The sequence below is a fragment of the Oenanthe melanoleuca genome, chromosome 3 (genome assembly GCF_029582105.1).
Source record: "Oenanthe melanoleuca isolate GR-GAL-2019-014 chromosome 3, OMel1.0, whole genome shotgun sequence".
In the NCBI taxonomy this organism is placed as follows: domain Eukaryota; kingdom Metazoa; phylum Chordata; class Aves; order Passeriformes; family Muscicapidae; genus Oenanthe; species Oenanthe melanoleuca.
The window spans coordinates 97,117,135-97,144,132 of NC_079336.1; the positions used below are offsets into that span (position 1 = coordinate 97,117,135).

At 39.7% G+C, this 26,998-nt stretch overlaps 2 protein-coding genes across 2 annotated transcripts; one reads left to right on the forward strand and one right to left on the reverse strand.

Annotated features, from left to right (window-relative positions):
* Nucleotides 1–5,906, reverse strand: POLR3F (RNA polymerase III subunit F). Its single transcript, XM_056486782.1, has 9 exons — nucleotides 5,794–5,906; nucleotides 5,242–5,359; nucleotides 4,379–4,446; nucleotides 4,200–4,267; nucleotides 3,841–3,953; nucleotides 3,121–3,264; nucleotides 2,138–2,245; nucleotides 1,239–1,430; nucleotides 1–675 (listed from the first exon to the last, which is right to left on the reverse strand). The coding sequence occupies exons 1-9, from the start codon at nucleotides 5,847–5,849 to the stop codon at nucleotides 598–600; spliced, it is 945 nt and encodes a 314-aa protein (XP_056342757.1). The 5' UTR covers nucleotides 5,850–5,906; the 3' UTR covers nucleotides 1–597.
* On the forward strand, nucleotides 5,904–26,933 carry DZANK1 (double zinc ribbon and ankyrin repeat domains 1). Its single transcript, XM_056486781.1, has 21 exons — nucleotides 5,904–6,004; nucleotides 6,995–7,119; nucleotides 7,739–7,892; nucleotides 8,915–9,032; nucleotides 9,404–9,500; nucleotides 10,256–10,368; nucleotides 10,932–11,017; nucleotides 11,693–11,810; nucleotides 12,707–12,820; nucleotides 13,761–13,853; nucleotides 15,749–15,871; nucleotides 16,535–16,696; nucleotides 17,314–17,539; nucleotides 20,792–20,895; nucleotides 22,055–22,126; nucleotides 23,030–23,126; nucleotides 23,907–23,995; nucleotides 25,024–25,104; nucleotides 25,626–25,753; nucleotides 26,110–26,184; nucleotides 26,417–26,933. Exons 2-21 carry the CDS (start codon nucleotides 7,011–7,013, stop codon nucleotides 26,535–26,537), a joined length of 2,280 nt encoding a protein of 759 aa, XP_056342756.1. The 5' UTR covers nucleotides 5,904–6,004; nucleotides 6,995–7,010; the 3' UTR covers nucleotides 26,538–26,933.
* The last annotated feature ends 65 nt before the right edge of the window (nucleotides 26,934–26,998 follow it).

Consider the following 26,998-nt stretch of genomic DNA (forward strand, 5'->3'; position numbering starts at 1 on the left):
AAATGAAGCACAGATGTACATATGAAAAATCAGGGGTTTAATGATAAATAGCAGGCAAGAAAGATAATAAAAAACCAATAAGAGTTTGACATATCCTGTGTCTGATTGACATATTCAGAATCTTTCCCACATCAGATTGATAGTCTTCAATTAGATGGAAGCTACCATGGGAGAAAAGTGTCAGCTTTAGAACTTAGGCATCCATCAGTAGCATTAATCTGAATTCTTGGTACAACTTGTTAGCAAGTTTTTCTGATCAGCTGTGAAGGACTAATAAATGTTAAGACTAAAATGTCAAAACCTTGTTTGAACTTTATTTTGAACTGTTGCTTAGAAATCTTTTTTAATGTCAATCACCTTAGTTGCCATCTCCAAGTTTGGTTCAAGAATGGATCCACATTTCCACTTCAGCCTTTATCTTCAGCACTGAGTCCACTTCCAGTCCACTCCAAGATAGTTCACACAACTTATACATGGCTGGCTTGTCACTCCATGTCCTGAAGTTGCTGACAAATTTAGAAGTCCACTTTTAAAAAAAGCAAACTGCTTTGTCACTTGGCTGTGAAGGATGAATCCAGTTTAGAGTTTTCTTTCACTTTAAAACTCCAACCACTCTGTCATATAAATACAGTTTGATGGAGAAATCTCACCACCTTCATGACAATCATCAAAAACCTGCAAAAAAAAAAAAAGCCCTGTGTCAGCAGAGTAATTACTTCCAGTTGGATGATTCTTGCTGTGTGTAACACACTCCCATGTTTTCTGCTTCTTTCCCAGTACATCATTAGTCTAACAGAGGCTAAAACCTAGGAAGACTTATGGCAGCTCTGACAGAGAAAACAGATCCCACCACAAAAGGACATGCTGGCAAGTTTTACCTACAAACCAGTTCACAATCCAGGGAGGAGAGACCAAAAGCTAGACAGAAATAATTTAGCTTGGTAAAAACACAGGCAAACTTGGGATCAGAAATATAATAATGTAATTTGGAACAGGCTACACTTGACAGCATCCTTTCACATGCAGTCCAGTAAAGAGACAGGCTGGAAGTGGGAAACACCTGGTAGAGCAGGTGTTTAGAGCAACTACAGAACCTGTTATACCACAGCTAAGGCATCATGGACAGCTTTTAAGCAGTCTAAGCTGACTTGTGGGGCAGAACTTGCCATGTACCATCTGGCCATTGCAGGCCTGTGTTCAAGAGCTGCATGCAGTGATACACTGAATCAGTTACTCACAGGACAGAGTCCACAGGGTGTCCTGACCAGTCCAGTGGGCTGGATGAGAGGACTAACAGCTCTGTACAGCCTCATCTGCCCATCCACACTGCCCACTGTCCCCTCCTTGGCAGCAATAATGGTCATCTCCACTTTGCCATCATAGATCAGAGTATTCAAAATGGTCTCGATGTCCTCCATTGACAACTCTACCTAAAAAACAATTTGTGAAATAGATGTTAGGAAAGATGCATGTCACTGAGTCCTGCAAAGAGAAAATGAACAAACATCATGAGTAACAAATCCATAGAGTTCTAACCTAGTCCAGAAAAAGACCAGTCTCACTAGGAACTTTATGGAGTTGTGCAGATGCAAAAAGAAAAGCAAATACTAATACCTCCTACCTCCTGAGCACGTTTGATCTGCACTAGCCTTGGTCTTTCCAAAAAGAACTTCCCTATGCACCTGAGATGTCTCTATCATCCTAGCACAATACAGTTCCAGTTTTGCAGGAGAACAATTGTGAAAGAAGAAAAAGACAAGACTGCTAAAGATATACTTGCTGATGGTGACCAGTAATGGTGGGGTATTTTTCCCCTTCTTTTTTAACCTCCTCTAAAATTCTTTGAAGAGCATATATGAACTTAAGAGAAATGATGAAATCTAAATCAGCTGAGACAGTTAACAAGTTAATGCTAATTCTCTGACACATTTTTGAAAAGCCACATGCACAAGCTATCCAGGAATGCCAGGAAGTATCAATGACCCTCCCCAAAAGCAACAAAGCCACAAACCTCTCCTCCACTATGCAAGCTGTGAGACCTTTATGAGACCTATTTATGAAATCTGCAGCAAGTTAGCAGCACTTAGGTCCTACAGCACTGACAATTTTAAGAGTAGTGAGATCAATCTGTTCTGACCTTACTGATGCCCAGTTCACAGATGTATTTCCACACCTCATGGGATGAGGCAAATGAGCTGTTCCTCTGTATCATGGGGTTCTGTTTGCTGTCTCGAGCTGCCTCTGCCTGAGGAAAAGCAAAGGTTAGTTATAGTTAGCACTCACTGCCAAGAGTCTCCTTCATGGTTCAGTATCAGGCAAACTCAAAAACAAAACTTATTTTCCATTTCTGGGACATGTTTAGCACTTAAAGCCATATTCTTAAGACTGGTGTATGTGAGACAATGCAGTGCACAATCAAATATAATTTTATATAAATGACATAAAATTTACACTGTAATTCAGATTAATATTAAGGAATACCAGGATTTGGCATTTTGTTGACAAAAAAAAGTTTCTGCTGTACTTAATGCCAGTTAAAAATATTCTGTAATAGAACAGACAAATGCTACAATCTGCTGGCATATTTAATGAACCAGGGAAAATTTAGGGGCAATTGTCTTCTAGGGAGAGCTACCTGACTGACTGCTACCTTACACCCTCTCAGAAATGAGGTGCTCTGCAGAAACCACAGTGAGTTTTCCTAGATTTTTTGGTCCTGTGCTCTTTGCTGCCTGTTTTGTATCTTAGTTTAAGACAATTATACAGTGTGGAGACTCCAAAATTGGTTACAACTAAAGGGGAGGTAACTAATCTCCTTTCACCAATAAAATGGGAGACAAAATGGGAGAAGACAGAAGGGAGAAATATCAAATAAAAGATAACAGCCTCCATGGTTCCAGAACACAAGCAACAATCAGAGGGGGACAGGGACAAAACAAAACCTGGACAAACAATTTTTGGCCAAAAGGCTCCAATGCTGCCAAAAACTTCCCGGCAAGTTGCCGCCTCAACACACAGCAAGAAAATCCTGGAGAGAGGGTCTGACTCCTCCTTGGCTGTCCTTCTTGCCTTGCCTGGCATCTGTTTACCAAACAAATGGCAGGTGACTTTGGCACTCACCTTACTCTGCAGAAACTTAAAACACTGTTGATTTAACACCTCCACAAACTCAGACTCAAAGTCCTGGTCACTGTACCAGGCCCCTCCAGTGACAGAGCGGTCAGGCTGCAGGTTGTACAGCATATAGACCTTCTTCTTGGATGCCTGTTGGAGGGAAATGGAAATGTACAGCTCTCAACAGCTGAAAGCTTCATAAGGAAGGAACATTTAAGCAGATAATCTGCAAAAGAGCTTTATTACTCCTATTTTATTACCCCTTTATTACTCCTATTTATTACTACCTAAGGCACAGCAATCCACCTGCCTCGAGCTATCCTCAACCTGTTTGACCCTCAGGTAACATGGAGATAAAGAGAACCCATTTCAATTCCTAATCATTTTATAACATAGTGTTGGAAGACTAGATGAAGCCAGCATCTTTCACATGGAAATAAAAAAGCTAATGCTTTTCTATGTCCAACTTCTCTTCCTCCACCTGCTTTACCAGACTCAGTGTGGAGCAGATAACTGAAGAGAGACAGCAGAGAAGCTGACCTGTGGACCCAATATCTGCTGCATCTCAAACCTGCACACTAAAGACAGGGAGTCAAACACTGGTGCATAGTCAAAGAGAAAGCTGGAGGCAAAATGAGGTTTCTTTGCCCTCAGGCCCCTGCTAAAAGCATACAAAGCATGCAGCAGATGTTTGAAATTGTTAAAAAAAAGTCACAAAATACTCACTGCCACAGATTTAACTGCTTTAATTAGCTTCTTGCTTTCCAAGTTTTTCAATATCTTGTTGATCTCTGTTAAAGGCAGATTACTTTTGTACCTAATGTCCCTGCTCCAAATACCTGGTAAAAACAGAGAAGTGAACAGAAATAAATAGAAGAAACCATTTGTTTCTGTACATACCAACCAAAAGTCACACCAGAACACTGCTTGGGTTGTTTGCCTGCCACTCTCAGCAAAAGGGAAGGAAAGGAAAAAAGGGATTGGGGAAAAACAAGCAAGTATGGGGGTATTATATTTTATATTTGTATTGCCTGGGCAAGCATAAGTAAACAGTTAGTACAATTCACAGTCATAATTTAAAGTACCTTTGTTGCCTGCGTCCTCTATGATTTGGTAAACCAGCTTCTCTTGATTGTCAGAGCCTTTCATTTTACTGTAAAACAATACAGACAGCAGGATTTTTGAAAGGTCCAAAATTTGAAAGAAGTTGGATTCAAACAAGAATTGTGTTCCAAATATATTTACCCAGCAAACACAGGCTTACCTCGCATTTTGGGAATCTTTGATTCTGTAAAGGAGACCTGCACTGCTCCTCAGAAGGTCCAGCTGCCCCTAGGAGAGATGGGCACAATGCATTTACTTTCCTTCAAACAGCTTGTTTCAGAAGGTGTTTTAGAATATTCTGAAATTCTACAATAAAAACCTTATTTAATGTCAACTAAATGAAGAAAAGTGAAAACTAATGTTTCCAACCACTGGAAACAATAACAGCCTTGAGGATAAGTTTCCACTTATCATCAGCTATCAGAAATAACAAACACCTACACAATTCCTATTATTTCTCCTGACTTTTATATGGTACAAGGGATATCAAGTTCTTGTATACTTTGCTCTGTTTCCACCAAAGCACTCATTTGCACAGAAATCATGGTGGAGGTCTGGAACAATTCCAAATTCCAGTAGCAAAGTTCTACTTTTTATTAAGTGGCCATCACTGGAAAGCTGCCAGCTTTGATGGGCATTGACTCTTAGAAGCAGATTACTGGCATCGGTCACACACACAAGAAGATCGTTCTGCTCTGCATGCTTGTGGCCAGGAAAAGTCCTTATTTCCTATTTTGAAGAGGAAAACAATTAGACAAGCCTAAGAGTGTATGTATAACAGCATTAATTAACATTCACTCTTTCATTACCATCTGGTCTTTAAAGATTTGGCAGGTTTTACCTGTGTGCCATCAGAGCAACTCACAAGCTTTGGATTTTGTGAGGGGTTCAGAGAACATCTTCCCACATGAGAACATGGGCTAACATTCATCCTTTTCTCTACAGCTAATTAATTACCCATCTGTAATGGGCCTTGTGGTTATGTATGAGCTGAGGAAGACGAGGAAGATGGGCTGTCCTTACCATGGAGAGCAGCCTGTTTATGGCCACAGCTCTCTGCTGGGCTTCCATGTGAGGCATGTCATTCTGGATCACCTGGTCTGTGATGCCATGGGGGAACTGGTGGCACAGCTCAATGATCCTGCAGGAGGAGAAAAACACTTTAAAAATCACGTTCTGCTGCATCCAAAACTAAATACAAACAGTACTGGAGCCAGGACGGAAGAGAGCGACAAGAGCAGCTCAGGGGAAAACTATCCATCAATTATTTATTGAGGGAGCTCGGCACCAACTCCCTGTGCACCATTTCCCTTTCCAAGACCTGAAAAACTCCGGGACAGCCAAAAGTGACCTGGCCCCATCCCCACTGCCCCCTAACGAAACTCTCAGTGCCCCCAACAACCCTCAGCACCCATTCTTTCATTAACACGCGGGCGTAGAGCCATCCCCCTCAGACCTTGAACGACAAGGCCCCGCCACGCCTGCTGCCCCCGCCCCAAAACACGTCCTTCGGGCCTCCACACACCCCCGCCCCGCCCGGCAGCCTCCATGTCTGCCTGCGAACGCCCGCAGCACCTGTTCTCGATGTCCATGGGATCGGGCACCTCCGGCTTCACCTTCACCTCCGCCATAGCACGGCGGGCTGCGGCGCGGCCGAGATGACGTCAGAGGTGCGCGCCGGGAGGGGTGGGTGGGCTCGGTTGCTACGCAACGGCCAATGGGCGGCGGGCGCGCGGCGTCCCTGGAAACGTGAGGGGAAGGGCGGGATCCGGCGGGATCCAGTGGGGTGAGCAGGGCTTGGACTGGGGGATGGAGCGGGGCGAGCTGTGGGGGCTGAGCCCTGGAGGGGCGGGGAGCAGGACGGGGCCGCGCCGGGGCGCCGCTGGGGCCGCCTGCATCCCGCCTAAAGGCTGGAGCGGAGCGCTGCGTAGCTTTGGCCCAGGTGTGCCAAGGGCAGGTGGGATGGTGAGGGAAAGGCTGTCGGCCCCCTCAGGGCAGGGGAAGATCTGATCCGCCCGTGGTTGGTGGGTGTGTGTCAGAGGATGGACCAGGCTCGGCTTAGTGGCGCCCAAAAATAGGACAGAGAGAATCTGGGACACGGGAAGTTCCACCTGAACGTGAGGAAGAACTTCTTCCCTATGAGGGTGGCTGAGCACTGGGACAGATTGCCCAGAGAGGGTGGGGAGTGTCCCTCACTGCCTGCATTGATGAGTAGCATAAGAGCTGTTTCTGGAGCACTGAAGGCTTGGTTAGATGGGTTTCCTGGCCCTGAGCATCAATTCCCAAGATCTGGAGTACATCTCTTTGTTTTGTAAAATGTCATCATATCCAAATGCAATTTTTCCTTCTTGAGTTACGTGACATGATAATTACTATGTACATCAGGATAAATCAGGTTTGGTGCCTGTTTTAGGGATATATTCTTGATTCACACAATAACTGGCATAACCTTAAGAAGTAGCTTTTTTTCTTTAATCCTTTTCAGGGCATCCTGTACTTATTCTGGTGGCCATAGTGGAATGAGACTAGTTTCATATCTGGCATGATTAGGGAGGAGATTCCTGTCCCTTACTGCTTCCATGTATAACTGACATGTGGTGCTAAAGCTGTTCTAGCTCAAACACATAGAATCACAGTCACAGGATGGTTTACAACATCCAGTGTTATTCTTTTAAGAGAAACAAATATAAGGACTCATGCTAAAAGACTGTATTTCTCAGTGCATTATTCTTTTTAGGAAAATGATTGTTTGTCTTTTTTCTTTTCTATTTTATAGATCACAGCTGAGAAAAATGACAGCTGGCTCTGTCTCAGTTCCTCAGATCATCCCACTTCGAATCCCACCTCCAGGAAAAGCTCAACGGGAAATAGACACAAATACTCTCATAGAAATAAAATCAGGTATGAACAAGAGCTTTAACTCCATCTCAAACCTTTACTTATGTGTCCACTTGAAACATTTGGCCTTTATATTTTTTTCACATTTAATTACAATTTTTGGAGTGTGCATTTCATTTAGCAACTTATAAAATTAACCAACAGGTTTGATACACCAAATATACTTGCATATAATTTTATGCATCCAAACAATATTACTGACATAAAAATTATATGCATTAGCTGTCTTAATTGCTTCCAAGGCCAAACTTTTAAGCTGTTGCATTTTGCTTTGACTGCAAAAACAGTGCTTGAAAGAATCGTGCCAGGCTCACTCCCAACATTGTCATTACAATTTTTGAATTGTCACTTTTTGCTATGGCAGAAAACACCCTTTCTGCTGCAATGTGTTCATGCAAAATGATTTCACTGATACTTTGCTGTCAGAAAGATTTCTTACAGTGAAATTGCTTTTCTTGAGTAACTGATATTTCATGGGAGAAACAGTTTTGATCCCAAACATTTAGTCACTTATGGAACTGCTTTATTTTCTTTATGTGACAAAAATCAAGCACAGTAGTGACTACTTTGTTTTTCCAAGGTTGCCTACAGTCTGAGGAATTACTTTTTCTGTTTCCTTCAGATACACCTGGGGCCTCTATTTATTACACTTTAGATGGAAGTAAACCAGAACTCATTTGGAAACCTGGCTATGGGGCATGCAACACTTTGCAGTATCAGGGTCCTATCACATTACCAGCAGGGAAAATAATGGTCAAGGCCCTGGCAGTTACAGAGTGAGTATCCTGTTTTGCTTTGTTTTAGTCCTGTTTTGGCAAGGGGCAGACATCCCTGTCATAGCTTGTGTTGTCTAAAGCACTCCAAACCCTGCAGGTGAGAGATAAGCCTTTCCACTTAAGCAGTTTGCAGTCTAAATGATCCTCATGAATAGCACTGACTGAGCTATCTCAAAATGATTTTTATCCATCAAGTATTTGTGTGGTTGGATTATCTCTTGGATGTTATCTCCTGGACTGTGGGTGTCCAATGATCCTGGAGGCTGTGGGTGAGAAGCTGATGTACTGTCCTGAGAGCTCATCCTTTGGAGTGAGAAACCAGGGTAGTGTTTTCTGGGGTCATCCAGTGAATTTACAGAAGTTAGTCTTCCCAGGAATTTGCATAATTTCTCCCAAAGGATCACAGGATGCTGAACCTTGCAGCTTAAGTACAACATTGGGAAAAGCAAAAACACAATACGTAGAAAGAAAACTGGGTTTTGCTGCATAGCCCCTGACTTTGTCCAAACTAACTTCATTTTTTGAGACAGAGAGGACACATAAATTCTCTGTATTGTATTGCATTATCTTTTATTTCCAAGGGAGCAGAAACTTTCACTACACTTGGAGGTTTGTGTTTTCTGTTTCCTATTAGCAGCCCCTGCAGCCAACCTGTGCTTGTGTCTGCTCTGGAATGTAACAACATTATATAACACACAAAACCTAGGCCAATGTTTATTTTCTTGCTATCATTACCTAGATTAACCCTTTTTTCCAATCTGTTTTCCTTAAGACATTTTCAGAGATTCACTATAATGACAATAAATTATGGAAGAGTAACTTTGGACATTTACAGCAATTGCAATCCACTGTTATAATTTAATAGGTACTAGAGAATAACAGTTGCTTTATCAAATAAATATTGCTCAGGATTCTGCCACAATAATGACTGGCAAGCTAATAAGCCACATCCATCAGTGATTTTGTTGTTGCAGCACACAGGTCTGTGGCAGGTTCTTAGCTTTGTAAATATTGATTTTCAGGGACTACAGGGAGAGTTCAATTGTGACAAAGGTGTTTGTGGTAGAGTACCAGCAACCAAACATCCTTTTCCCTGCAGAAGATGATGACAATAATTTCCTAAGAGACATAGTTGCACAGGTAAGTTTCAGAAATTGTAGCCCCTTGTGTGAGTATATAATGTTGCATATGATATTATATAGAGATTAAGCTTTGATTGCCAGTTTTATTCACATAAATTATTTTCTCTGTTTGCCTATCTTTGCTGCTTTGGTCCTTTTTTGTAATATTAAAATTTCAATGGGCACTCCCCTACCCCCCAGTAGTATTTTATGACTAATTGAGGTCAAATATTTTAATAATACATTTATAAGTTAAGCTTTTCAAATGCTTGCATTGAAAGTAAATGCCTTAAGCATGTACTTTTAAAATTTTAACAAACAACTAAAGCAATAGAAGATTAGAGCAAAAGCAAAAATTTTATTTTAAATTCAAATGGAATTACATTTTAGAATAAGGAAGGTGGAACATTTACCACAAAACCTAAGAAGAATGGACTGAATGTGGATATCAAACCTGCCTGGGATGAAACACCCCAAGACCTTCGAGGTACAGTATCACTTCATATCTGAGATAGTCTTCTGTTCTAGCAGAAATAGTGTAGAGTTTTCCTATTTTATCACTGTAAAATGTGGGTAATTTTAAAACCCTCTCAAAAGACAGGACATCCTCTGGAAATTCCAGTTTTAATTGCTCAACACTGCAAATGGAGAACAAAGTTTACCTTCCATAGATTTCACATGACTTCTTAAAAACGTGTTAAAACATCATTCATTTCCCAGCAACACAACAAGGCCCTGTCTATATTTCCCTTTGTGCTAGAAAATGCTGTTAAATTGATGGGATTACAAATCCTTTATAGAGTTTCTTTACTGATGTTTGCTTGCAGTAAGATTCCAAAATAAATACACTAAGCAGAAATGAAAGCTTCACCCAGATTTTCTCTGTAGATAAAGCCTCTTATTCCATGGCAACAGCAGTGGTACTGTTTTAGTGCACGGAATTGTATTAATGTTTACTCACTAATTTACTCTTAGGAGCTGGGGTTTTTTGAGCATGCAGGAAGGAAGAAACCTGTAAATAAATTAAAACACAAAAGTAAGCTCTGTCAGAGAGGTGTGGGGTTTCTTCTAGTTTAATTTCCTGTAATTCCATGCAGCTTATTTGGACCCAAAATGTGGATGCCAAATATGTTTTTAATTATGCTTAGCAAGAGTATGTAACATTCATGTTCAGATGTATATTAACTGCATGAAGTGAGTAACACTGGAATAACAGGATTGTAATTTTAATCTTGGAAACAGACAGAAAGCCTTCTCACAGGTCCCTTCAAGGACCTCAGCTCTTTGCCAGTTGTTTAGGAGCCACAGAGTACAGAGAGGAATCCAACTCAGCACAACCAGTGGAGTCATTGCAGGTGAGCAAAAGGGTAGGCTGAAGAAAACTGTACAAATCCATCTTCAGGACATAGGTGTAAAAAAATGAGGAGGTGAAGATTTGTCATCTCTCTCAGCTATTAATGCCTTTGCCTGCATTCTACAGTCCTGATATAAATGTAATAGTAATGATGCACTAGAATAGGAATGCCCAAAGCAGGACACACTTGTCAGTATGGACAAAATCAGCAAAGGAAATCAACACTGACTGCATTCCTACTAATTCTCTTCTAACACATTCCTGAATCTGCAGTTAGCAATTACTTATGGCTGTTTGTTGGCAAGTTAATATTTAAAACTCAATATTCAGTAATGCTGTGGTATAAATATATATATATGTAGCAAGGCATTGATTTATTTTTATTGGAAGAAGCTGTGGGTCCTTAATGCAGCTAATGGGGGAATCACGGATAGTAAGTACTCCTCAAAGCAGTGCATTTCAGTGCAGTTTATTTTAAATTACATCTGTAGCTGATTTTTCTATCTTTATATGTATTTTGCAAATATTTCCTTACTAAATCCTAAAGAATTACCTCTATTTCAGTTTGCAAGTTCCTCTGCAGTGAATAGCCAGAAAAGCTTAGCAAGCACACAGGTATCAAGGATCCAGAGCAAAACAGATTTCCTTAAGTAAGTGACTTCTCTTTTTAACATATTTGTCCTTTGGAAAGCATCTAAGCCTTTTGCAACCAAGCTGATAATACAGTGGGCCCCTATAAAAATTAGAAAGGCAAAGACAGACACTGGCTCATAACTGGAGAGTATAATCTAGGTAGGACTTTGAAAATTCTGTTTCTCAAATTTAGTTTTCAGCTGTCAGTTATCAGCTGTCTTATCATCCCTTAGATAAAACTCCTAACACCCATGGGATCACAGGATAAACTCTCTTCAAATTATAGTACACCCTCAGTGCTGTAGGTGAATGCTGCTCGCTGGAGTAGTCTCACAGAACACTAATGATTATCCGTATTGAAAAGGTTCTTTGATTTACATCAGTGGCTTCCCATGCTGCAGCACTGAGGCCTGACACAGACTGCCTGTCAGGAGACCTGTTTACCTCCTGTGATGAGGAGGAAAATATGAAAATCCATGGTAGCCAGAGGGCTTTCTACCTTGCAAAGTTGTTTAGAGTTCAGAACTCTGTATCATGGATGTTGGGGCATGGTCTAGTGTCCCACCTCAGCTTGGAAACCACAACTGAGAAATCAGTGGCCTAAGTCCTATCACTAGCAAGTTCTAGATAATTCATTACTATGCAGCAGTGCAATACTAAACCAAGCTCAGCCAGTTTGCTCTTGTTTTCAGATGTGCACATTGTTCTGCCCCTCGCCTGTCCGAGCCCTTGGCTCACTTCTGCCAGAAATGTGGATCTCCTGTCCCCCCTGTGCCAGTCCAGCGCTTCCCAGTCCCTGAAGGGACACAGGTCAGCAAAACATAGCAATCCACACACATCCTTGGAGAGAGCAACAGCCTCTGCAAGTTACACAGTCAAAGCTGGCAAACCTGTTACCTACTCACACTTTCATTTGAAAGTTCTGCTGTATTTGCTTTGTTCTGCTCAACACCTTTAGCACTGGACCCAGTGAAATTCTCCAACAATGGGTGAAATTGACCATAGATTTCTTCAAGTACCATGTATTCTAATAAGGAAAACAATGAAAAAGTAAATTATTTGTCTATTTCTACTATGGAAGTAGTACCAGTCCTGAAACTTTAAATTGTGGCATGTGTGGGCATATGCACCAAGTTTTTGCAATGGTGCATGTAATTGTCTTCCTTAAGCTCTCCCCAAGACATAATAACCTCATCTAACAAGTTAGTGGTGTGTTTCCCTTCCTGTATCATCCAAAAGTTGTTTGGTCTGGGCAATGCTGTAGTTTTAAGTAATGACCGAGATTCATCACCTCTTTAGATTAGGTTCATAATTAGGAAAATTTCAACTACTTGTATGAAGTGAGTGACAGTGGAATAACAGGATTGTAATTTTAGTCTTGGAAATAGAAAGAAAGCCTTCTCACAGGTCCCCTCAAGGACCACAGCACCTTGCCAGTCCTACTAAATTTTATAGTAGCAGTTTAATTTTATTGAAAATTACCGTAATACCTTCCTGATATTCTCTTTTCAGATATATTAATATTTTGTCAATATGATCCTTTGAACTTTAAGGATCAATATCAGCATCAGTTACTGTCAATTTCTATGTTTCCAGTGACCTTGCTGCTGATGTAGACTCCACCTAGGAAAATACTGAACTCTCATGATAACCTTAATGATCTCATTGTGGTCCTTAACATAACTGTGATGTGGCTTTTCCTTTAGATGGCACCATGCCTTGAATGCAGACATCTTGTGCCAATGAATACACCCACTTGCATTATCTGTGAGTCACCAATAGCTCCACAGCTGCAGCCCCAAAACAACATCTGCATAAAGGTAATTGAGAATAAGTAAAACAAAATAGTGATTTAACTCCTGGCATGCATTTTTCTTACAGATGACTTCATTACAAATATTTTGATCCCACCTGGCTTTGTATAATTACATTATGGACAGCTTTAAGAGTTAGTGAGATTAAAAACAGCTTGGATGGAAAAAGGGATTAAAGGTTCCCCGGTAGAAGAAAGACATGGACTTACTTTGCTTGAGAAGGAAGGAGCAGCAGAGGCAATGTGTGATGGGCTGACTATAACCCCCATTTCCCTGTGTTGCTGAGGAGGACAGGAGACAGAGAATCAAGAGGAAAGTTAAGTCCAGGAAGGAGAGAAGGTGTTTTTAGAGATTTGCTTTGATTCCTCGTTTTCTTACTCTGATTTGATAGTCATAAATTCAGTGACTTTGCCCAAGAAGAGTCTGTTTTGTCCCTGACAATAATCAGTGAGTGATCTCTCGCTGTCCTTAAACTCACAAACCATTCATTGTATTTTCTCTTCTCTGTCTAGCTGAGGAGGGGAGTAATAGAACAGCTTTGGTACGAGCACCTGGTCTTCAGCCAGGGTCAGCTCACCACCAGAGGTCTATTAAGGCACCTCGTAGTATTATGGCATTATATTATTACTCATAATTGTCTATGCAGATACTGGGCTGTCTGATTATGTAAGTATCATGACTAAGCAAACTGAAACCAGAGTATACAAGGACCTGGAGATACTGATACTGAATCTCCTGAGGAAACTAAACTATAATTTTAAAAAAAATAGTCTCCATATGATGAGCAGGCAACATGGCCTAACTAAAGTGTGAAACAGCCCAGACTTGAAAGATATCCTCTATCTGCAGGGCTGAATAACAGCACTTTGTAAGATCAAATCTTCTTTGTCTCTTTGTTGACAGTTTTAAAATACTATGTGAAATGTATTTTCTCTCTGTTTAAAAGGGCAAAGTCATTTGTCAGGTGTGTGGCACAGGAAATCCCCTTCACCATAAACACTGTGCGACTTGTGAGAGCAAACTGCCTGAAGTACAGATGGTAAGACTTCAATCACACTGTGTGAATCAAACCACAGCAGAACATCCTTTCTCTTTGGAAAACTGAAGTCATGTCCCCTTGTCCCTGTGTTACCAAAGCAGAGGTTCTCTCCCCAGTGTCATATTAAAGCCCCGTCCTCCCACAGAAGCTCCACCACAAATGCCCAGCTAAACAAGTGTCTCATATACCTTCAAGTTTCTGACATGGAAGTTGGGATTGTGAATGCCATTGAGAAAGCTCAGAAGGCTCTTAGAAAATGAGTAGTCTTGACTCCAAGGGAATCTTGTTTGTGTCCAGATTAATTTCAATTGCAATAGAAAAGTTGAGTATATACATAGGAACATTATTCACACTGATTTCAGTTCTTTTCTGAAAATAGAATACGCTTTTACATTCTTTTTAGTATCTTCACTTTTACATTATTTTTCTTATCTCCACTTGCTGCTTCTTCTGCATGCACACAGCTAGCAGGCTTGTATTTGGCTGTGACTCTGCACAGAGGTGAGAAAAGCACTGAAATATTACCCGTAAAATATTTCTGTTTCAACTCCCTATTTAGCTTGTATTTTCAGTTCTGAAAAGTCTTGTATGAAAAATGAAAAACTCTCCAGGTTGTGGTAAAAACAAAAATGATAGAACAAGAATAGTTTGCAAGTTAAAATCTTCTAATTATAATGATTAACATCCTGAGCTCTAAAACTGGCTGTAGCTAGAGGCAAAAGTCTTGTAAAGCCACATAACTGCCATTTCAAAGTGAATTTCAGTAGGATTCTGTACTTACCTAAGATAAATGTATGTTTGGCTGCTTCACTGAATGCAGATATGTGTGTAGATAATATGTAGCTGCATATGTCATTAGGCATGTGACTTGAATGTGAGACCTGTATTAACTGAGAAAGTTAAATGCTTACTAAGAATTATTAATAGTAATCAGAAAAGTTACTAATAATTGTGATTAATAAGTGATAATAGTATTTTAATAATAATGATTATATTATTATTAATGGCTATTAAATAATTTATATTTAGAGCATATTTAGACTTGTGCTTTTGTAAATTTTATTTCCAACTGAACCCCCAAATTACATTGTTCAAATTGCAATGCAGGCCACAGATTAAAACAGGGCTACTTTGTGTTTGCTTACTTGCTGTTATGGTGTAATCAAAATAATTTTCCTTGGGTTCTGTCCCTTATCCATATGCCTAACTTGTAGAAAAAATAAACTGCATAAGCCTTAAGGCAAAACCAAACAAAACATTCTTAAGTCCTATTTGCCGTAACTGGGATTTATACTTAAGCTCTAGAAGTTTCAGACGAAAAACCTGTTTTCTTTTGCTTACTCAAATAAGTTAATTGTAGAAAAGCTGGGTAATATATAATTTGCACAAGGCAAAAGAGTGCAAAAAAATATTTATGCAGCAAATTCCAAAATGTGAGGAAACTCCTTGACTGAACACATTCTCCCTGTCATACCATTAAAAAGAAAGGTACAAAGAAAATTGTGTGTTGGATTTGAAAATGCAAATTTGTCAGCAGAGAAGCCTCCATCTTAATTTCATCTGTACTTATACATAGGGCCCTATTAATAAATACTCAGTTTAAAAGCACATCATTGAAAAAGTTCTTTTCGTGCTAGTTCTGCTAAAAATATTTTCAAATTAATTAATGATAATTTTACCACGGTTTTGTAATGAAAAACAAAAATATAGCTTACATCCTATTCCCTCTATTGCTCGTTCTAAGCTGCAATCATTCTTTTAGGCTGAATGTTGGTTTATGTTGTCAGAGCAGCTTCCATTACTCTTTTCCCTTATTAGGCTTCTTATTAGTCCCTTTATTAGGACTTCCCTTCATGAGGAGCATTTTCTCCCAAATGCTCATTTTGTTTTATCAGCCCGTGTTTGGAGGAGACTCCTGCCTGACTCTCCAGGGCCAGCAAAGGAAGACAGCTCAGTGCTCAAAATGCAACGGCGTGAACCAGAGCAACGCCCGCTTCTGTGCTTGGTGTGGGGCCAAGGCACGTGCTCCTGCTGTCTCTGGGGACAAACCTGCTGCTGCTTCTCTGCAGCAACGTCACACTTACCTGTGCAAAACTCCTGTCAGTCAGTAAACACTGTTATTATCAACATACTTGATTAGAGCATAGAGGATTGTGTATGGAAAAATGAACTGCTTAGGAAACCCCACATCAGCCGGTGACCAAAGGGTTTAGAGTTGCAAACAAATGGGTCAACAAGCACCAGATCATTGCATCAGCTGAGATGCAACAGCCCTGTGCTCAGGCAAAGTAACTTAACCATCAAAGGTTGAAGTATAGGCTGACCCAATGCAAATTCTCCCCATAACAACTCTGGGCTCTAATCACCTAGATAGGCAATTGCCAAATAAAAGATGATGCATGCAATTGTTTTGACTGAAGGCTTCCTTAACTTCAATAAGGACAAGTACTTTACTGCTGCTCAGTAGAGTTACAATCAATGTAAACAATTTCCCCTTGTACAGTGCTTCTACCTAAGAATGCACATAAAATTTGAAACACCCTCCTATATGCATAAATAACCATCAGTCCTGTACTGTACTGGCACACTTGGGGTGTTTTATTTCATTCCTCTTCTCGTATCATTCCTGAGTCATTCATCCTATTCTTCTCTAGTGACAAATGTTGTGTTGAACTTTCCAGCCTGGACCTCCTCCATCCTACTTTACTTGTTCCAAGTGTGGTACCAGCAACCAGCCGTATGCTCGCTTCTGCGTGTCTTGTGGTGTCTACATAGAGCCCCCATCCAGACAGAGCTCTCCTGGCAGTCCCATGGATCGTGGGGACTCACTGGGATGGTCTGAGGTAGGACACACAGTGTTACAAATTCAACTTTGAACTCAGCTGAGAGGCTGCTCCATTGGGAGTATGGATCAGCACAGCTCCATTCATTTCCTTGGGACAATGCTGTGGGCTGGGAGCACAAGGAGGGCAAAAATGTTTTGCCTTCTGCTGAAAAGCAGCCTCAGCCCAAGGCCTTGATCCAGCCTCTTTCTAGATATCAAAGTAAGAAACAATCAAAAAAAGACTTTCAAAAGTCTTAGCTCTTTAAGTACTTTTTTCTTATTGGATGTGAATTTTTTGTGATCTGCTGATACAAAATATTCTTTCACAAAAATTTAGTAGTTTTTTGAAAACTGCTTCAAGAAGGAGCCCAATACTTAGCAAGGCCAGCTTTTGCCCTCAGAAAGCATACACATTCCCTGGCAATCTTGCAGAATTTAGATTTTGCTTGAATATTTGTGATATGTTGCATTGTTATTACAAGATAGTAATTGAAATTTTATAAATTTTTAATTATTCTTCCTGCTAGCTTTTTCATTCCCTTACAATTTGGTGTACTGTTCAGGTTAGTTATGCTTGTAAGCCATTGAGCTGTATCTGCATTACTTACATTTTCCCTTCTCCTTCACTCCCCACAGATAAAACGACTACAGGCTCAAGCCTGGCAACCTTGTCCTGTTTCCTTACCCAAATCAAGAGCAGAACTAACAGAAAGAAAAGATAAAGGAACCCAAACCATTGGACTTTTTTACCCATCCAGCAAACTGTTGGAAAAGAAGGCGCTTGAGCTGATTTCACAAAAAGAAAAGATGAAAAAGATGAGTGATCATAAGCCTCTCCTGACAGCCATTAGTCCCGGAAAAGGTTAGAAGTTCTGATTTTATGATTTCTAAACAATTTATGACCTTGCTTTTTTTGGTTCAAATTATTATAGCTTGAGGAATGTGGCATCAGTAGGACACTGATTTACATCTTTACAAGTCTGTGTTTCCACCAGCCACTTATATGCCTTAGAATTCAATCACTGATATCCACCAATAGCTAAAAGAAAGTTATAAGCAATATCAAAATTGGGCAGTCTTACTAATTTGGTAGCAGTTTGATTTCTTCAAATCCCACAAGAATGGAGGCAGGTGTCCTGTATTTGAATTGGAAACCACTGAACAGCTCCCAGTTCCCAGCACCCTCCCCTCCTGCCATGGGAAGTTTGGGTAGAGCTGTGATGGCACCTGCAGAGATATTGATAAACGGAACTCTGAGACACGGGGGATCAGAGCTCTTGAAAATATGATGGAAGTTTGTCTACATGAGGAACTTGTTTGGGGTGCTGTTGTGGAATAAATTATAGAAGCTTCAGAAGTCAAGGAAACTAAACTAGAGGAAGGGATTCTTAATAGCATTATGAAAACATCACTCACTGAAGAGTCTTTCACAGACTACAGTAGGAGTAGTAGCATTACAGCAGACAACTTTCTTTCACAGTGAGTTTTGTGGTCACTTTGTTCTTTGTGGACTCACTTGACTGTTTGCTGTCATTAAATGCTTGCCATTTTTAGAGGTTTCAGTTTTACTATCCTGAGAAATCTTCCACTGTCTGGATCCCAAACCCTTGAAGACAGTCCATCACTATTAATTAGGGAGCTAATAAATGGCTGAGTGGGCAAAATTGTCTTTAATCTCACAGGACAGTCCAGCTGGGCAATCCATAGAATGACTTAATTTTAAATCATTACAGCACCAACTCCTCGTTTGGAGGAGCAGTTACTCTTTTAGATCTACTTTCTCATCTAGCTCTCTTCAGCAATCAGATGGTCAACCCCTCAGGCTGTTACCAGAATTAATTTTCTATTGATTAGTAAAGATTGCTAATGAATGTTAGAATTTCCTCTTCTGACTCTGTGTATCTGTATTCAGATGGACTTTGATTTTTAAAATAATCACTGGGGAAATCTGTTTTCCTCCTCCCTTCTTCTGAAATGTGACATGTTCTCTTAGGCATCACTGTAGGAAATACAACACTTGACTCAACATGTCAGGGAGCTTAATTTAGTCAGAGATAAGAAAGGATTGGTAACTAATAGTGCCAAGAAAACAAAGTAACACAAAGATACAGCTCTTGACTTGTGAGTGAGAACGGCCGTCACTTGGAAAGGTTGAGAAATTTTAAGCTGCTTTTGAATTCTTTTCACTTTTATCCACTTAGCAGAGGCAACTTTTTTGAAGTTGCACTGTGTAATGTATTCTCCTTTAGATCCTGCCAAGGACTGAGGAACCTATTTCATTTCATAAATCAATAAATGTCTTCTACAGTCAGTTCATGTTGAGTTGGATACATGGCTTGAAACTATCTGTATCAACAAGACCATGCACCCGTAAAAATCTTGTTTATAGATGCCAAATATGACCATTATTTCTTCAATCAAAACAGGATCAGACATTTTATATTAAAATTTTTAAATACAAGTAATTAAATAAAATGGTGGAGGTTATTATTTATTGACAATATCAACTATTAACTAACCTTCTTTTCATGTGTGAAGATTAAAAAAAAAAAACAAAACTAAACAGTTAAGAAAGGGGCAAACAACAGCAGTACCAAAACAATAATCCTGTGGTGTGTACTGCATTTCTTTTTTTGCTGTACTTCAGTCTGTTTTGAACAGGAGCCAAGACATTTACAAGGTAAACTTTACAAAGAAGAATCTCCCTTTTCTATTGTAACAAAGGTTAAATCAGTGTAATAGAGGTGTAATCTGCTATTGGCAGCATAGATTCAAATATTCCATCAATGGGTTTGCCAAAAATCCTTTGGGATCTATAAAACATCAACCATGCAAGAGTATGTTCTTTAACATCTGAATTTTTTCAAATAAAATCTGGGGATCTGGGCTAGTAAAGAACCACTTTATTGCAGGTAATACTGACTTCTATGGAGAGATCACTCACTAAGTAGTTTATTTTAGATGTTTTAAAGACTACTTTCAACTTGTATTAGTTTTTGCATAGGAGACCACAGCAGGGAACAATTTATGTTGTTTTGTGGATCCTTCTTTTTCTATTCATTTAAAGCTGATTAACAAGACAGATTTGTTGGTTTAGTTTGTCATACCAGTTCAACCTTGAGTCTTCTAAGCACAAAACTCCTTGTGCCCTTGCTTTGTCTTTTAAAAGCCAGAGCAGCACTTTCCTTCTGGCTTGGTCTCTTTTCACTGTTTTAAGCTTCACTTAACATGAAGAAAGGTCATAGCAGCTGCACTGTGTAAGTTAAATGAGGTTGCCAAGCCTACATAATTTATTTACAACAAAACGAATCATGCTTTGTACTTACCACGAGGATGCTAAAAAGGAAAACTCGCCAGATGCTGAAAACTATCAGTTAAAAATGAGAACATGTCCTTTCGTTGTTTTTTTTTTTTGGATTAAAACAAAATGTAGCTCTGGAATTGCCTGGAGAGGAGGTGCAAAATCTAAATGGCTTAAAATGAGTTTTTAATCCAGGCACATACAACCTCTCATGTTCTGTGCCCTGTATCAGCATAAGGAATGCTGACTCTCCCAAGAGATCCTGACAGGCAAAAGAGCAGGAATGCTTAAGCTTTTAATAGGCTCTCACATACATAATTGAAAGGAATTTATTTGGAGGATAATTTACACAGACCAAAATGTTGTGTATCCTGAGTTTGTGTGTTTGCAGTTTTCAGATTTGGCTTATTGTTCCTTGTCAGTTATTCCAAATCAACTAAATATCAGTTCACTAACACATAATTGCTTAACTGTAATATTTTACTATTTTCTTTTCTTATGATCTAGAATAGTGTGAGATTTTTCCTTTACACAGAACCAGTTTTGACTCCTAAGAATCATTCCAGGACATGGCTTTGTTGTGAATAGACGGCCCTAAGGATGATAAATTATAACTATGGATAAAACAGTGTTTCACTTGGCTTTTTAGGGTATAACTTCCTTTCTCATTTTCTCGATTAGAAGAAATTTCTACAGAACATTTTTTTTAATCTCAGTGAAATTATGCTATCTTTTAAATCTTCCATCACCTGACTAGAAGGAATTTTAATCACATTTTAAGGTTTTTTCTCCTGCTCAATTCCCTGTGAACAGGTTACTGGAGAAAACAGCTGGATCATGTTTGTGCTCATGTTAGAAGCTATGCCCAGAACAGCCCTGCATTCAGAACACTGATTGGAGAACCTCAAATGGGAAAGGTAGGAAGGAGCTTGTGAGTAATATCTTCCTATGGAGGATCATGAAAAAATTATTGCTACATAAACACTGGAAAAATAAATGCCTCCCTTTTCTTTAGATGTTGACCTGTTTGTATGTGTCATTTGTCTTGTTTGGTTTTTGGTCAGCCTTTTCCTGGAGACTTTTTTCTGCTTTTTTTCCAATGGCAATTCCTATTCTCTCACTTAAGAGCTGTAAGGGGACTAAGAAAGCCTTTGCTCAGCACTTTTATATAGTAATAAAGTAAAAACCTTCTAGGACTCCTTCCTAAGGAGCAGATACTCCAGTAGATATTTTGTATCTGATTTCTGTATCAACTGAGACCTACTGTCCACCAGGATCTTCAGAAGCTGCAGTGTAACTATAAGAGAATATCTGCTTAATAGAGTTGAGGTACAGTCCATTGCAACTTGTTTCCTCTGCAAGAGGATTCAAACAGATAGGCCTGAAGTATATAAAAGTGCCTACTGAGGGCTATTCCTGCTGCTTCTTGACCTTTTGTCAGTTTACTGTCTTAAAAAGCAATGCCCCCAAAAGTAACAGAAATGGTTCAAAGCAGGTGCCAACTATCTGGGTTTAATGCTGCTTTTTCAGTTTTTCATGTGGATTAGAAATATAATCAACCTTATCTCAAAATTCTCAACCAGCTGCAATATAATCTTCATTCCACTTCTTTATAATCCCCCATGCACTCATTTTTGTATGACTTCCATAGACTTGTTGCCAGCAGTACTGTCTCAAGGAATTAATACACAAAGGTACCAAAGATTTAATACAGACTGTGCTTCCCCAGACTGGTGTTGCTAAAGCAGCTACCAGTTCTCCTGGATCTGGGAGTCCCAAGAACAACACAGCCTTTTATGAAGCTACAAAATCTCAGTGGAGAATGCCTGAAATTCCATGAAATGCAGCCTCATTACAGTTTGGGATTCCTTTGGCATTTCAGTTGTTGTGAAATTTCCAGTTACTCAAAAAACACCTGCCCCTTTCTCATTGACATGGGAAGTGTTGGTACAATATCACAAATACACAAAGGCCACACATGTTGTGCATTGGCTGCACAAGAAACACCATCAGCAAGACTTATTCTTAAAAGTACTTTTTTGCTAAGACATACTAATGGCTGCTCTTTCCTTCCAGATTAATTATGCTACCATCTCTGAAGATGACTATGAAGTCACTATTACATTGAATTTTGCTGCTATAAACAAGGTCTGTTCATGGGATGGGGCCTGTTAAGAGGCAGCTAGTATAAAGCTTTCACTAAAGCAGTGTAATGCTGATATATTTTAAGTTCAGGTCTAAACAAGAAATGCTTTTGTTCAGAGGGTGTTAACTTATCACTTCAGAGAAAAGAATCTTTTTCTTTCTCTGTTGGAGCTGGATGAACAGGTATCCTTATCTGATTAAGCCAGATTTCATGGTTATGGTGCTATCATCTCACATTTTGTTAGTTTGCTATTGGTATTAACTTTCCTCTTTCAGCTGATGTTTGATGCTTCTAGCATGCCTTAGCTTTTGATCTCAGATCCTGCTTTTCTTCAGCCTGCAAACTGTGCTCTTAAAAACTAAGCTTAGTAATTTTCAATAGTTTGGAGATAACTTTCATCAGAGCTTCTGTTAACTCTATTCAAAATCTGGAATCTCTATTTCAATAATTACCATCTTCCAAAAAGCACAACATACACATTTCCAGCTTTTCAAAGATGAAAATCTACCATTCAAAAATCCAAAATTCAGACTGTGCCTCTTGTGTGGAATCTTGGAAAGCTTACTTTGTCACGTGAAGCCTGAAAAGCTGTATCACAATTTCAGAAGTGAAGTTTCTCAAGTGGTAGAAACACTTTCATTTGGATGAGAATCTTCATTTCATTAAGTGACGTTGTATCACTTTTTTTTCTAAATCAAAAGAAATACCTAACAAGGTTCAGAAAAAATTGCTGCATAATTTTGCTTCAAAACAGAGTTCAATTACCTATGATAATGTCTTGTGGTAATTTGACACTGATATTCAAAGCCTATGTGTTTTCTCATATGCAACAGTGTTGTGCCACTAAGATTATAGCAGCATTACATGAAAATCTTAATAACTGCCTGCATTTGATAATTCTACAGGATATTCATCGTAACAGAGCAGTGAAGTGCAGTAATGATTACCTGAGTGCTGGAGCAGAAGTCACAGATGGACAGGATGGCAGTCAGACTAATTTTGGTGAGATTTTCCCATCTTGACAGTAGACCATAAATACAGCAGTCAGGAATATAGAAGTAGTGCTTGGAAGCTTAGAACCAAGGCAGGCAAACATTCTGTGCCTATTTAAGTTGATCTTTTAAGTCTCAAAATGTGTCTGAGTTGAGATTTAAGCAATGTACAGACTGTCTCAAAAACTCCTGGGAATACTTCATCCCTGGAGAGCTGAGGAGACCAGTGAACTGCAGCCACAGTTCACAGCTGTGTTTTTATTATAGCACTAAAACTTTTGATGCTTCACATACTCTTTTACAATAGGAACCATAAATCTCAATATTATCAATATGCCAGGTACTGCTAGCTCTGGCATATTTGGCAAAGTTGAGAAATTATTAATTAAATTCATGCAGAGATGTTGTTTAACTGCAATCTCCCACTGGTGTCAGCATTTTGGGCATCTCATATTGGACTTAATTTTGCATTAAATCAACCAGTTGTAAAGTCAGCATTACAATTCAGGAATTCCTATAGCATCATTTGACATACTTAATCAACATGTAAGTTTCATCCACTTTGTGCTTCCAGTCTGAGGCTTGGCAAGAGGCAGTCATTGCACTAGAAGCTGTGCAAACCTTTTGTTAAAACCAGTATGAACTGCAACAAGTATTTCATCACTGTCTCATGTGGAAAACTGATAAATACTGCTTTGATCGTGGATAAATTATTTCCAGATCTCTCCTCCAAGTTCTAGTTAGGATACTGACTTTGCTTTGAATTAACACTTGTTTTCCTTTCTGGTAGGCAGAGATGATCATAACCTTTTCTATTCAAGAGACAAAATAAAGAGAACCAAGTCAAGAACACTCATGGGACAGGGATATAAGCTCTCTGTAAGTATCTTATGCAAATACAGGAAAAAAGATTTATAGAGCAGCACTAACATGAAGGAGCACTAAAATAGAAAGGTTTTAACCCTGACTGGGGGCAGGGGATAAAAGTCCAACCTAATATAAAACCTGAACATTGGTAACTGACATTTAGTTCAGAACTAATTTGTTTTTCTACTAGGAGTTTAATTAGATTTTTTTCTCTCATTTTGAACCCATTCAATTTTAACACTGCATTAGGCCTAAGGACTGTTGCAGTGATTCTCTTAAAGATTTTTTTTCAGAAGCAACATCATATGGAGGTATTGTCGTCTTCCCTTGACTTTACATTTGGCTCTGTAGAGGTCTAGTTTAATTAAAGAAGCAAGGATTGACTTCCACTGGAGACCAAATTTCCTGATAGAACCATGTACTAAAGGGATTGTCACTAATGACATGGAAAATGTCCATTAATGTAAGCCTGGATCAGTCAGCCAATTCAACAGGTGGGAGAAGATACAGAGCTCTGTGATATGAGTCCAGAGATAAAAATGCTTGGTCAGATGACTGAGCTTTCAAAATGAGAAAAGGTTGAAAGCTGGGAAGAAATAAAACGAAAAGGTTTTGTTGTTTGTTTGTTAAGATTTAGCAAACTAATTTCACTGAGGCAAAACATACACATTTTTAAAAGAAAATGGTTCTATAAGTTCTGGAAGCTTCAAGCTTCTAAACATGTACCCATGTTTAATTTTACTGTACTGAGCAGATCTTTGTACAGCCCCAAAGAGCTGCATTGACAAAGTGAATCATTTGCAGACACACTTGCTGAATGAAGACCTCAGTAGTGAGATATTAGCCAGGATAACCCAACACTTGCTCAGGTTAAGAAAGACATTCCCAAAGAAGTCAGGGATTAGTAACAATGAGACTCAGATACATCAAACTCATGCCACTGCATGCATTTTGCACTTTAATTCCAAGGCAGAATTTGAGACATCCACTTGTATTTTCCCTGTGTGAAATGTTCCTGGCTGTCATGTTTATCTCCACAGCCAGAGTCCAGACAGCTGCTGGATGAACTGGGTCAAAGTGGGAAAGGAAGAATCACCTTCATAGAACAATTACTCAGTGATGTAAGTTACACTTGCTGAAGTTTCCTTTTTCAACTCTTTAGCTGTTTACTGCATGAATATTAGCCTGGGATGCAACTTCAGCTTCATGATCAGGAGGCAACAGCCTTGCAATACCAGTCTTCAGATTGAAAGAGCATTTTAGAGAACATAGGACCTGTTTTGCATTTATAGATGCTCTCCCCACATTTTTATTTGGTCAGTGCATAAGGCAGTATTCTCTGGGTTTGTCAAAGCCAAACAAACAAAAATAAAAGGATTAGTTTTAGAATTTAGGATCAAGCCCTCTTTATAGCAAAAGCAAGCATAAACTCTGTGTTTCTGCTCTGGGATTTCATTTGGCTACTGTTACACACATTTACTCTGGCTTTGAGCTAGAAAAATGACAAACATTTTCAGAAGAAAGCAAAACAACACACTTCTAACCTCTGTCTTGAGCATGAGGCCCATTTGCCAACTTGAATTGGCACAATACAAAAGCGAGGTGGAAGCTGAAGAATCCGTATGGTTCTGTTCTGTTGCAGGGAGCTGACCCCAACTCCCTCAGCGAGGAGGAGCGCCCTGCCCTCACAGTTGCTGTCCTGAACAAGCACCCAGGAGCCATCTCCCCTCTGGTGCAGCAAGGGGCTGACATTGACCAGCAGTCAGGGCCGTAAGTGAGCTCTGCTCCTCTGCCTCGGCTCTTTCCAAGTTTTACCAAAACAAACCACACCTGCTCCAGTTTTACACAGAACCAAACCCCACCTCTCCTCCACAAATCTGCTCCTTTCAATGACAGTATCCACACTCCCTCTTCCAGCTGCCAGCTTTGAAGATTTCTCATAACTTCTGTTACAAAAGCTGCTGTTCTATTTAGTTCTGTTCCCTATCCACTTCACCTTAATATGATAAACCCCACCAAAGCCTACCACACTTCTTGTACATTCTGTATCCTTCCCTTCATTTTCCTAAGTTTTATTTGCTGAGTTTCTTTAGGTAATAAGTGCATTGCTCATTTCTCCTGTGCAGACACAACAACACAGCTCTCCATGAGGCAGTTCTGCTGGGACTGGAGGGAGAGGAGTGCATCCGAGCCCTGTTATGGTAGGTACTGTGGCTGGGCCTCCAGCTCAGGCTCCCCCCCAGCCTGCCAGCACAGACCTGCTTGGCACCACTGGAGGGCCACAGCCTGCCCCGTGTCCCTGTGGGAAGGAGCATCCAGAAACTCCAAAGTTACTCCACATCAACATTCCACATCAACAAGCCACTTCATCACTAAGTGCAGTCACTTGCAATGAATTTAAGCAGTTTAAACCAATGTGTTCTGTGTTTACAGCTGCAATGCAAGCGTGCAAAAGAAGAATACAGCAGGGCACTCAGCACTGGATTTGGCTGTTGCAGCTGGAGATAATAAGGTTATTTCACTGTTCCAAGTAAGTCTGGATAGAGAACATTGAACAAACTTATAAGACACAGGAACATTGTTCTCATCAGTGTGTTATTACAACAAACTTTTTCCCAAATAAAGCTGAAGGTTCTTTACTTTAGGAGCACCTGATCACGTGTCCAGTTCTGTCTGCAGAATCCATTACCCTGTGTGATCGCCTTGGGCCTTGTAACAGTTAAATATTTTCTCCAAGATTGCCCCATTCCTTTCTGGCAGTTCAGAGCACAATTCCCCTCTGACTGCACTCTATTCTGCAAATTTTCTTTTCCTTTCCAAACAAAGGAACAAACCAAACCTTCCCAGGCACAAATAAATTTCAATATCTCTGAAGTTACTATAATGCCTGACAGATACTGCTTATGAGAGTCTGACACTTGAGCAACAACACTGCAAGCTGTAATTGATGAGCTTATTTTCCTTTTTGATGTTAGAATCAGTGCAGCCCATTGCAGTAAAGGTCAGATTCTTATC

Excerpts from the sequence above, each read along its gene's own strand:
- POLR3F (XM_056486782.1), bottom strand. The coding sequence starts at position 5,849 with ATGGCGGAGGTGAAGGTGAAGCCGGAGGTGCCCGATCCCATGGACATC. Across the intron at positions 3,265-3,840 it reads AAGCAGTTAAATCTGTGGCA|GCATCCAAGAAGAAGGTCTA; the intron begins GTGAGTATTTTG and ends TCCCTCCAACAG. Across the intron at positions 1,431-2,137 it reads GTGAACTGGGCATCAGTAAG|GTAGAGTTGTCAATGGAGGA; the intron begins GTCAGAACAGAT and ends ATTGTTTTTTAG.
- DZANK1 (XM_056486781.1), top strand. The coding sequence starts at position 7,011 with ATGACAGCTGGCTCTGTCTCAGTTCCTCAGATCATCCCACTTCGAATC. Across the intron at positions 9,033-9,403 it reads TAAGAGACATAGTTGCACAG|AATAAGGAAGGTGGAACATT; the intron begins GTAAGTTTCAGA and ends ATTACATTTTAG. Across the intron at positions 16,697-17,313 it reads ACTCACTGGGATGGTCTGAG|ATAAAACGACTACAGGCTCA; the intron begins GTAGGACACACA and ends CACTCCCCACAG.